The 12,778-nt window shown below is 39.3% G+C and overlaps 1 protein-coding gene across 1 annotated transcript; it reads right to left on the bottom strand.

Annotated features, from left to right (window-relative positions):
- Positions 1-11,537: 11,537 nt before the first annotated feature.
- Positions 11,538-12,321, bottom strand: LOC147625855 (uncharacterized). The gene is made up of 2 exons (XM_086817846.1): positions 12,054-12,321; positions 11,538-11,918 (listed from the first exon to the last, which is right to left on the bottom strand). The coding sequence occupies exons 1-2, from the start codon at positions 12,303-12,305 to the stop codon at positions 11,844-11,846; spliced, it is 327 nt and encodes a 108-aa protein (XP_086673972.1). The 5' UTR covers positions 12,306-12,321; the 3' UTR covers positions 11,538-11,843.
- Positions 12,322-12,778: the final 457 nt, after the last annotated feature.

Genomic DNA, 12,778 nt, shown 5'->3' with positions numbered 1-12,778 from the left:
GAGAAAAAAATAATAAAGAGTGAGAATAAGGTGTGTGGATATAGTGACTCATAAAGTCTTAGAACACATTATTGGCTATAAGAGCTTCTACCTTCAAGTTTACTCCAACCATCATCTTGCATATGAGCATCCATGGACACACCACCAAGGTCTCTCTTTTACAAATTGTGACTTCTTGAAAGAAAGTAGTATCTAGATTAGCCTTGGATTAGCTTTGTATTAGCCTACATTAGGTTGGTTAGCCTAAGTTTAGAGAGAAGAGAGAGTAATTGACTTGTATATTGATGATGATCAAAAGGTACCCCAAATATGGCATATGTGACACATATACATGACCACCCCTTTCGCACTATCATAAGTTTTATCCATGGGCATCGTCCATTGGCCTTGTGCGTATTATTGATATGAGATGATTTCACTTTGTTACAAACCGTCCCCACCGAAAAGGTTGCATCCTTGAAACCATTGATATGTACAATCACAATCCTCATCGATGGAGTATATGTCAATGGACTCATGTCAAACTTGAAGCTCATATTGACACCATGTATGGGAGACCAAAATTGCATGTATATGGCTGTGAACTGCTAAATAAGCCCTCAAAACAAACCATAACATCTACCTCGTAATGGCATGGAAACCTTCAGTAGCTTCCAATCATTATGTATCCAATTTCTAAGGGTGTAGGGCTGTCCACAATGAATTTACAAGAAAGTTAATTCACTATTCATGACCCTCGTTAGTATTCCAAAATCAAATCCTTCCAATGTAGAGATGAGGTACCAAGAAGATTCTGCCTTAGGTAGCCCTTACCATTTGACCAAGTACTCCAGTATGTATGGCTACAAAGAACTCTCTCTCTTGTACGCAAAAGTTCTTGTGGCACATACTCAATCATCCCCTCCTCATTTACTAGAGGTAATTCATCTTGCACAAATACCTCCAACCCAAGATAAGATTTGAGATGTGACACATGGAATACATCATGAATCTTTGAGATTAAGGGAAGTGCCAATTGATAAGCAACTCTAATGGCATTCGATAAGCATTAACATAATGTTTCATTCTTTCTTGAGCTTGCTTCATATTAGCTTTGCATTGTTGCAAGAGTGTATCCAGCTATTCCATCTCCTCTTTTGCATTAGGAATCACCCCTTGTTGCTTTTGAACCATGTTGGAATATTCACTTTGTACCCATAGTGTGCCTTAAAAGGTGGCATTCCAATGCTCTCATGATGCGTGAGCTATCTCGCCAAGCAGAAACTGCTCATCCCAAACACCTTGCATATTATGTCAATAGTGCCTTCAATAATAAGTTTCCACCCACTTGTTCACCCTCTTGGTTTGTCCATGGGTTTCGGGGTGATAGGTGGTGCTAGGTGTCAGGATTCCCCATGATCTTAAACAATGTCCTCCAAAATGAACTCATAAACTTCACATCTCGGTCACTAACAATTTGTTATGGCACTCCATGCAACTTGAACACATTATCCACAAAATGTTTTGCAACCATAGATGTTGAATATTTGACCTTGGAAGGAATAAAATATGTGGCTTTTGTCAAGAAGTCTACCACCACATATATAATGTTCCATACCCTCCTTCTATGAGAAAGCCATGTGATAAAATCCATAGAGATGTGTGTCCATTTGCCATCGGGAATAGGCAAAGGCTGAAGCAAGCCACCGGGCTTATGTGTTGGATCCTTGTTTTGTTTACAAGGCAAGCAACTTGTCACAAAAATATACACATCTTTTAACATTCCTTTCCATGAAAAACTCCTCCGCACCTTCTTGAAGGTTTTAAACATCCCCATGTGCCCCAATAATGTAGAACAACACATCTCTTCTAACACTCTCTTCTTGTAGCTTGTTGTAGAAACAAGGTGGACTTTTCCTATGTAGTAGATAAGTCCATTAGGAAGTTCAAAATGTAGGAAATCATCCTAGGAGGCTTGCTGTAATTTTTGCTACATTGGCGCCACTTCCTCATCCAATAGGTACTCTTCTTGGATATCCAAAATCCAATCTTTATGTACACAACATGTTCTTTTCCTTTCATGAATGTAAGAGATTTTGAAATCGTAATTTTGCAATGTAGCCACCTAGTGGCACCTTCTTTTCTTAGGAGAGAGTCTAGGTTGAGACTAGAAGTATTGAAGCACTCTATGATCACTCTTTACAAAGAAATGAATCCAATACAAGTAATGATGCCATTTCTTTATTTCATGAAGTATTGCCAACATCACTTGATCATAGAAATGCATACCCATTTCTTTCTCATCAATCTTTCGACTCTCAAATGCGATCACTCCATGTTCTTGGAACAAAACGACCCCAATGCCTCTTCCACATGCATCAGCTTGAACCACAAATGGCTTCATGAAGTCTAAGCATACAAGTATATGGGCTAATGTGAGCATCTCCTTGAGCTCTTAGAAGCTCTTATCGTCTATAGCATCCTAAAAGAAAGCTTCTTTCTTAAACTTGTCAGTCAGTAAGAGGAGTGGTAATATGAGCATAGCTCTTAATAAACCTCCTATAGAATGATGACAAGCCCAAGAATCACCTTAATTGAGTGGTCTTTGTAGGCATGGGTCAATTCTTAACACACTGAAACTTCTTAAGATCCACCTTAATTCCTTCTTTGCTCACTATGTGCCCAAGAAGACACTCAACCTTTTGTGCCATAAATGTACATTTTCTCTCCTTTGCATACAAGTTATTGGATCGTAAAGCATCAAATATAGTCCTTACATGCACTTAGTGCGCCTTCACCCCTTTGCTATATATCAATATACTATCAAAGAATATAAGTACCCAATTGTAGAGGAAAGGTCCAAGCACCTTGTTCATCAAGGCTTGAAATTTTTGGTGCATTTCACAACCTAAACGGCATAACCAAATACTGGTAGAGAACTCTCTCAGTGTGAAATTCTCTATTTTGTACTCATCACCTTTCTTGATTTTAAATCGGTGATACCCAGATCTCAAATCAATCTCAAGTGGAGAAGAAACATGCACCTCTTTCAACTCATCAATTCGTGAAATAGGGAATATATTCTTGATTGTATATTTATTCAAATCCCTATAGTCCACACATACGAAAAGTGCCATCCTTCTTCTTGACAAGGAGTACGAGTGATGTAAAAGGTGATTGCAAAAGGTGATTGGCTAGAAGTAACCCATCCTATGTCCATAAGCTCTTGCAGTTGCTTTGCCACTTTATCCTTCTCCACTTTTAACAATCTATAAGGTGGTTTGTTAATGGGCTTGGTATGCAGATCAAGATCTATCCCATGATCCCCTCCCTTTCAGCAAGCACTTTGGCATTTGGAACACATCCTCATACTCCTTTAACAATTACTTCATACCTTTATGCAAAAACTCCCCCTTTTTCTCATTGCTTTCTTCTTTGCAAAGCTATAAAACATATATGCATCCCATTTTCTTTAGCTCCCTCTTGAGTTGTGTTGCATTATCTTGATACTTGGCACATGAGTTCCGGTAAATGTAACCTCATGGTTTACATCCATGAAACTCATATACCCTTGTTGTAAACTGATGTGAAACAACCTAAGAGTTACCAAACAATCACATCTCACAACAATTTCAATGGGACCTATATCCAATACAAGTAAATCAGCCTTGCAAGTGTAATCATTTGTGAGAATCGATCTCACATCTTTGCATACCATTATGAAATCCATCTTTGCTCAATTAGCCACTTGAAGCTATTTCCACATAAAGATAAATCTATAGTCTATAATTTGAGACTGAACATGTATTTGGTGTTGAAAAAATTTATGTGTGCTTCCACTTATTCGAGCGATATATAGCTAGCCCTAACTCACTCTAGGTCTTGCCTATATATATGTGACTTGTGACTAATATGATTCATTCTTGTGGAGCATATGTGGTGTCTCTTGTCTCGTCTCTCTCCCTCTCTCAACATGGTATCAGAGCAATTCTAGCATACGGGAAGCATCTACGTCTTCTTGTTCAATTTATGATTATGATTTCATTTCTTACAAGATTGATCTTTCGTAACAGTTTTGTGTAGGGTTGATTCGTTCTTTGATTATGTGTTGCCTACATGATTTTATAGCTCCAATTGTTGTAATTAGAATTGTTTCTTGATCGTGTCCTTAAAACCAAAACGTAGATGGTAATGTTGGTGAATCCTATCAAAATGGTTTGTCAATCCGAGTTCTAAGTAAAAAGTTAGGACAGTTTAGGCAAATTGCATCTAAAATAGTAAAACAAGTTCTTTGTGAGAGCAAACAGGTAGTTGTCTCTGAGTCGTAAGCACAAGTTGATCGTCAAAGCTTTTTGTGAAAGCTTCAGACGGATGCTTGCTGTACAAGCTACAATTAGATACAAAACTTGCCATGCAAGTTGCGTCATAACATGGTGCTTTTTCTTAACGCGGTGCTTTTTCTTATTATTATTTTTGTTTTTTATGGACCTCTAAGTTTGCTTATGTGCATGAGACATGGGTCTCCATTTTTAGAGTTTTAATTTTGGTTCACGTTCTATTCTTTACATGATCACTTTATGCTCGTCATCTAGTGCATGCCTATTTTTGGCTACGTTTCTCATATCTCGTACATGGTCTGCAAGTTTTGCGATCTTATCTTGTACGTGTTCTCACAACCTGACATGTCAAACACCATACTTGTTAACGAATTTCCTTCTGAGCAACGTTCTATTCCTCTTTTCTAAGGCCAAGGATTTCCTGGTTGGAAATACAAGATGCTATTAATTTTGGAAGGAGACGAATCGGCAGAAATTGTTCTATGCACACTGGATTCGTCTCGTTGTGATAAGGCTGCTCATCGGTATATAATTTCTGCCCTTAACGATTCACTCATGCTAGATGTTTATCTGTTATCCATGTCATATGCTATATGGGACTATCTTTTATATGCTATATGGGACTATCTTATCACTATGTTTGAGAAGAAAACTGTTACAGAGATTCTGTATCTCTGTAATCTTCTAGGCAAGCTTCAATTCCAGGTAGGTACATCCATGTCTAGTCACATTAAATCATTCAAAGGTATTATGAATCAGCGTTCTGCCTCTGCAGGGGATCCTATTCCTCGAACTCAATTGATTACACACCTTCTTGATGATACGGTGAAGGATCCTTTGTATGATAATATTGTCACTATATTATCTAACAAGAATGGAATTGACTTTGAGCATACATGTATTTCTTTAATTGAATATTCTCAACGTTATGATCGTCAGACGTCGGTAACTCATTAAACGGTCATGATTGCCCAAGAGTACACATAATCAGAGACAGCCTTTGCTGTCTCTGGAGACGTCCATTACAAATAAGCAACCTCGTTTATCAAAGGGTTCTTCCTCTTCTGCAACATGTGAATATTGTGGGAGCACAAGGCATTCATTCAGTCGATGCTTCAAGAGGCGTTATGATGAAGCTCGAAATCAAGCTTATGCTACTCGACAAAATCCTGATGAAGACAATGTTCATGAAGAGGCTAATTTGGTTCATTATAATGTCTCTCGAGAAAAGGTACTACATGTTCGTGATGGTTCTCTCTTTATTGTTGATTCTGGTGCTACTGGGAACATGACATATCAATTGCAATGGTTACACAATTATCATCGAATTCCTATCAAGAAAGTGGTTTATCTTGCTGATAATACAACTTGCCAAGTAATGGGTATTGGCGACTTGTATTTGGGAACTTCTTCCTCAACCAAAATACTGCAAGGAGTTTTACATGTTCCTGATTTACAAAGAAACTTACTTTCTATTCTGCGGCTTGTGGATCTTGGTCTATTTGTTGGATTTGATAATACAAAGTGTCGCATCAAAAAGAATGGCACCACTATTGCGGTTGCTCCTCGACATGGTAATCTCTTTGAACTTTCATTGAATGAGGATGTTGCAAATGTTGTTACAGCTCTAGGAGATCTAGATTGTAAGCTATGGCATCATCAGTTTGCTCACTCAAATTTCTCAAAGCTTCTTGATATTCATCGTCATGATCTTGTGAGAGGTATGGACCTCAAATTTCACCCGCATATGGGGATATGTGAATATTGTGCTCTGGGAAAACATCATCATAAGCCATTTCCAATGTCTACAAATATTCATTCAAATAATCTTTTGGATCTCATTCATACTGATATTTGTGGACCCTTTCCTCCATCCAAGTCTTGCTACCGTTACTTCATTACTTTTATTGATGACTATTCATGGTATACAAATGTCTTTTTGCTACGACATAAATTAGAAGCATTGGACACATTTAAGAGGTACCAAATATCTGTGGAGAATCACACTGGTCAAAGAGTCAAAATTCTTCGAGGTGATAATGGTGGTGAATATATTTCCAACTTATTTCATGATCATTGCATCAACCATGGCATCCACCATGTGTATACCATTCCATATTCCCCCCAACAGAATGGAGTTACAGAGCAAAATAATTGTATAATTTTGAATGCAATCAGATGCATGCTTATTCATTCTGTATTATCTCGCTCTTTTTGGGCAGAAGCAGTATTGACAGCTGTTTTTGTTCAAAATCATTTTCCAACTACTGAACCTTCTGGTAAGATTCCAATCACAGCTTACACAGGCCAAACTCCTTCTATTGCACATTTCAAAGTCTTTGGGTGTATTGCTTATATTCATGCCCCAAAAGAGACACGACACAAGCTAGAACCTTCAAGTTTGAAGATTATTTTTATTGGTTATTCTGACAACTCAAAGGGTTACAAGTTTTACGATCCAAGTTCTCAAAAGGCAATTGTTAGTCGAGATGCTATATTCAATGAGCAATTGATGGGAGGTTCGTGGTCCACAGATGATGCTGATGATATAAAAACATTACTCACTTCCTTTCCTTTTCTACTTTTGCACAATGATTTGCATGATGACAACACTCTTTTCATGGATACTGGAGACAAGTCTATTGATGTTCACCCTACGGTTTCAAAGGAGACTGCTACAGATCTTGATATCTATGTTAATCTTCCTATTGAACTTGAGCACGGTGCAAATCATGTATATGATGATGATCTTAAAACCTTTAATCACGTATTGGCTGTTTGTGAAGATTCTTCACCTTATGCAGAAGCTATGTCCTCTCCACAAAAAGAACAATGGAAGGAAGCCATTAGTCTTTGATCTCGAAAGCTACATAGGTTCTTACCAATCTACCTTCTAATCGTACTCCTATCAAATGTAAGTAGGTTTACAAGATAAAAACAAGGCAGATGGATCCCTTCATAAATTCAAAGCTCATTTAGTTGCAAAGGGATACTCACAAATTGCAAGGATTGACTATCATGACACTTTTTCACCCATAGTTCATAGTACAAGCATTCGAGTAGTACTAGCTGTTGCAACTCAGTTTGATTTGAAAATACATCAAATGGATGTTAAGAGGGCTTTTCTTAATGGAGACTTAAAGGAGGAAATATATATGGAGCAACCTGAAGGATTTACAGCTCCCGGAAAGGAACATCTTGTATGCCAACTCCACCGTGCTTTCTATGGACTAAAACAAGCTTCACGATCATGGTACATCAAGATTGATTCAATTTCTCACATCTCAAGGGTTGGTTTCTTGCTTCTCTGATCCAAATCTTTATATCAAGCGCAATGTGGATAAGCATTTTGTGATATTGGCCCTTTATGTTGATGACACTATACTTGTGTCTAATAATCTATGTTTCATGCAACAAGTAAAAAAGGTTTTATTCTCAGCCTTTGATATGGTGGATCTTGTGGCGACATCCATTCATGCCTTGGTATTCAAGTTCAAAGGTATCGTCACAATGGTATTTTGCTTCTTCGTGAAACAAAGTTTATACAAGATATTGTTCAAAAGTTTGGATTGGCTACTGCACATTCAGCAAACACTCCTTGTCTTGCAAGCTCTACCAGGAGTACTTTTGCAAATATTAAGGCTGAATCATTAGCTTTAAATTAACCCTAATCTTGTTGGTTATCTTCAATTTGTGGGAATGAGCACTCGTCCTAATATTCTGTTTGCAGCAAATCTGTTAGAACAATACTTGTCCTCTCCATCTACAAGACATTCGTCTCAAGCTAAATGTGTTTTGAAGTACTTGAAGGGCACTGCAGATTTTGGACTTGTATATCGCCGTCAAGAAGACATATCTTCATCAACTTCTCTTTATCTTTTGGGTTATTCAGATGCTAATTGGGCAAGCTCTAACTTGTCCATGCGATCCACCAGTGGTAATTGCTTCTTTATCAATGGTTGTTTGGTATCTTGGGCTAGAAAGAAACAACACTGTATTGCAGTTTCTACTACAGAGTCTGAATATGTAGCTGCATCTTTAGCAGCTCGTGAATTGGTTTGTCTTCGACAATTGCTTACGAGTATTGGTCATTCTCCTTCCTCAAGCACTCCTCTTAGATGTGACAACCAAAGTGCTATTAGTCTGGCCAAGGACTACATGCAACATAGAAACTCCAAAGCATATTGTAGTTCATTATCACTATGTTCGACATGAAGTAAGGAAAGGAGCAATAATGGTAGAACATTGTCCAACTGATCAAATGATTGCAGACATTCTCACCAAAGGACTCCATGAAGCTCCGTTTACACTTTTGCGATCAGAACTTGGAGTTGAGGCGGCTTCTCTTTTTGGAGATTAGCACATCTCACATGATGTCAATTTTGTCTAGACTTGTACATAACCTATAGACTTTAGGACACTTCACATCATGCACATTTATTCTTTGTACTTTGTATATAGAAGCACATTGCACATGGACTTTAAGGTGGCATTGTACATTTATATGTAGGAGCTCGGGTTTTTCCCTTGTGCTTCCAAGGGTTTTTTTACTCACAATTGGAGACCTTTATTTGAGTGGGGGTGTTGGAGCTATATATAGCTAGCCCTAACTCACTCTAGGTCTTGCCTATATATATGTGACTTGTGACTAATATGATTCATTCTTGTGGAGCATATGTGGTGTCTCTTATCTCATCTCTCTCCCTCTCTCAACATCACTATCACTCAAAATATGTGCCACCCTTCCATTAATGCACGCCTTTAACCTAAATGCATTTGCTTCTTTGCAACCGGCATAGGCATCACTTGAGATCTTTCATAGGGTAGCCATATTGCCCTTATCATGATAGTCGCACATAGGCAATGGTAACCCATCATCATAGTCAACATATCCCTTCTTTGATCCACTCGGGTCAAGAGGGAATTCAACATCCTTTTCTACATCTTCAAATTCATTGTTGGCATCTTCAAAATACTCGTCATATTCATCCACATCTTCTTTAATATCTTCATGGAAAGGTTTGGTGAGAATAATTCTTAGGGTCATATTTTGGCCTTACAAAACTTCCAATGATCCTTGTTCCATTTGTCACCGCACGTGAAGCACAAAACCTTGGCCTTCAAATCATTAATATGATCTTCCTTGATAATCTTTCTCTTGTTAGATGCTTTTGTATCAACTTGCTTCCCATCACCATTTGGAGGAGGTCGAGGAAACGAGTTACTAAATCTAAAATTTTCCCTTCCACCTTCTCCACAGAAAATTTACCTAAAGTTGAATGTACGAGGACTCCTGTGATAAGAAACTCTACTTGAAGATTTGCCTAAAGTTAAAGTGCCAATATCAGCCAATTCATGCCTTGCTCCACTAGCATGTGTATACTTTGTTTGCCTTATAGATCTTCGCAGGCATGGCCTCCTTGATGGTTTCGGGCCTTTAAGAATCCACATCTACCTTGATGTTGTTTTGTAGCCCTTTGATAAATTTCCTCAATTTTTACTCCTCACTCAAGCATTCCACATGAAGTGAAAACTTCATGAACTTGTCCACACAATCCTTGACATTGCCTATTTGAGTGAGATTATCCCATTTCTCCACTATCCTTGATCTATTAAGGGATGAAACAAAGGTTCTCCTCATCTCATTCATCAAATATCCATGAGCATTCAAGTGCTGCCACTATGCATGGACATGACCTTCTAGATGCAAAGTAAGAAACAAAACCTTGTCCCTATCACTACGAGGACTTTGTTCAAAGTAAAGATCCATCTTTAAACTCCTCATTGGTTGAGCCTTCACCCTTGAAAACTTAGTAAAAGTCAACTTGTCCTTCACTCCCTTAAATTCATCTTCATCCACCTCAATGATGAACATGCGGTCTATGCTCAATCGGTCTAGCATGATTGCCCCCAAACTCATTGAAGTGATGAGGTCTACCATGATTAGGTTCCATCCATTAAAATGATGACCCATCTCATCAAAGTTATGACCACTCATGTGTGAAGGATGATGAGGTCTACCATGATTAGGTTCCATCCAATTAAAATGATGATCCATCTCATCAAAGTTATGACCACTCATGTGTGAAGGATGATGATACATCTCATCAAAGTGATGACCACTCATGTGTGGGTGATTTCAATTTTTATTCACCCTTCATTCTTTCAAGTTATGACCACTCATGTGTGAAGGATGATGATCCATCTCATCAAAGTGATGACCAATCATGTGTGGGTGATTCCAATTTCCATTCACCCTTGATTCTTCCAAAACTATGCCTTTACTCTTTTCCACATTTCTCCCTTGCAATGATGAAACCCCATTCATAGGACCATGCATAGGCATACCAGGCTTACTTGTTCCACCTTGATGCTTCAATGATGGAGGAATCTTTTCCTTTCCAATAATAGACCCATGATTCCCATCAACATGGTGCATACTAGCTCGAGGAGTATGCAATGTATTTGAAAGTTGAGGTCCCGTAAATGCTCCATAAGCTGGTGGCCCCATCGGTGGAAAATTGTTTGGTGCATATGGTTGCAACATAGGTCCACCGTAAACTTCTTTACCTTTATCCGTATCTTGCCTCAAGCTTGAGATTTCATCATGAAACTCCTTGCTCATAGAGTCAAGCTTTTTCACCATGAACTGAAATCTTTGGTCTAGCCTTTCTAAGCTATTTTAAAAATTAAAAATGTACTTAAAATATCACTAGCCTAGTGGGCTCACTAAGGCCCTAGCTAATGACAGTTCTCATATTTAATCTTTGTTAATAACAATGTTGGCTATACAAATTCAAATGTAGCATGATAAAACCAGTGTCATTCAAGGCTTATGGTAGCCTAGCTCAATACTATATGCGATGTCACCGGTGGCTAGATAGCTGAACAAACCCCCTCAATACCCCAAACCAAAGAGCGCGCACACCCAGCCACCTAGACAGAAAATGTGTACATGTACACAAACCAAGATGCTTTGGGAACATGTGAGCGTGCACAAACAAATCAGATTCGTACGGATGCAGCAAGAAGCTGTGGAAAAATGCGAAGACGTGAGGGGGAGGAATTAGCCCCACACAGCGTTTGAGTCTAGCAAAAGATATGAGCAATATTACATTAATTAGGCGTGTCGTCTCTAGTTCATTAGACGCCTTCTTCGAGGGACGCAAAAGGATTCACAAACGGGCATGGGATTAAGCTTGTGTGGTTCACATGTACTGTCTCTGCTGTAGTAGGCGCTAGAGTATTCTGATGATTAGAATTGAGAAATGAAGAGCTAGCTTTGGTCGTCGTCGTCAACAGATTAGTATAATTGCTGGTTACAAATTGTGCAGGAGGCACGATCAGGTGCCGGTGCGATCGCGGATCAATTACGGGTGGTATAAATGTTGAAGAGATGGGCCGGAAATATTGAGCAAAGGCAATGCAGACAGTTGATTAAAAATGTGGCCTGCCTCTCTGATTATTATTAATATTATTATGAATCAATGGGAAAGATGCTAAGTTGAGCTGCTGCATGTGAATGCTTTAGGCGCACGTGTGCGCGTCGATGTACGTGACGTCGAAACCTTCAGGGGTAACACCTTCAAGGCCAGGTAGCTCCTGCAAAATTATAGGCGAGATTTACGAATCAGAACTATTGAAAAATCCACTTAAAATCTTAGATAAATGTGCAGACCATGGCGAGCAGCTGTTTGCATGAGATTCGAACAATATATATTCACCATATTTACTGACCTCTTGTATTTGATGCCCTGGATGTTCTTTTCCGCCAAATATAGCGGTCCAAGTGCTCTGTGTAGCCCACTGGAATGCGCACAGACTGCTGGCAGAGCCTAGTGCTGCACCTTGCAAGTTCTCATGACGAGCACCGGCTTCCAAATTCTGGACTACCACAATTTGCTTCTCGCAATTACTCTTTAACAGCTCGATAAAGCGGTTCATATGCTCCACAATCTCAAGCGAGCCCTGGAGTAAAACGGACCGCATCTGGATTCGGTCATCATCGCCCAGCAGGCTGCCCGTGGGCACTGATTCCACCTTTTCTTGCAGGCTTCCTGCCAGCTCCAAGCCCCGTGCCACCACCCGCCTAAGCTCGTCTTCACAGGTCAACTCTTCCTGACGATCCATTATTCGAATACCTACTCTCAGTCTCTGACAGAAGACTGCCACAGGCGGCTACATGCATGCTGCATGGCCTGTGTGTCTAGAAGGAAGCCCTCACAAGTCAACACTGCTCACATGTCCAGAGACTCCAGACCGGCCACCCACTAGCAAGACAAATCAGTACCTCAGATAAGGCCGGATCCACACGGTCCGACGGCTGAGCAATAGATTCTTTTTTCAACCCTTATAGTTAAAGGCAATGCTTTTTTTTCAACCATTATTAAAGGCAACGTTTAGGCTGGACCCTTTAGAAGTAGTCACCAATATCTCAGTATTATTATTAGAAGCCCCCATAG

The sequence above is a fragment of the Cibotium barometz genome, chromosome 23 (assembly GCF_041138505.1).
Source record: "Cibotium barometz isolate CiBa-2024 chromosome 23, ASM4113850v1, whole genome shotgun sequence".
Classification (NCBI taxonomy): Eukaryota; Viridiplantae; Streptophyta; class Polypodiopsida; order Cyatheales; family Cibotiaceae; genus Cibotium; species Cibotium barometz.
The sequence above is the reverse complement of the archived record's forward strand: the minus strand, read 5'-3'. Positions and strand labels throughout refer to the sequence as shown.

Excerpts from the sequence above, each read along its gene's own strand:
- LOC147625855 (XM_086817846.1), bottom strand. The coding sequence starts at position 12,305 with ATGCGGTCCGTTTTACTCCAGGGCTCGCTTGAGATTGTGGAGCATATG. Across the intron at positions 11,919-12,053 it reads CAGGGCATCAAATACAAGAG|GAGCTACCTGGCCTTGAAGG; the intron begins GTCAGTAAATAT and ends ATAATTTTGCAG.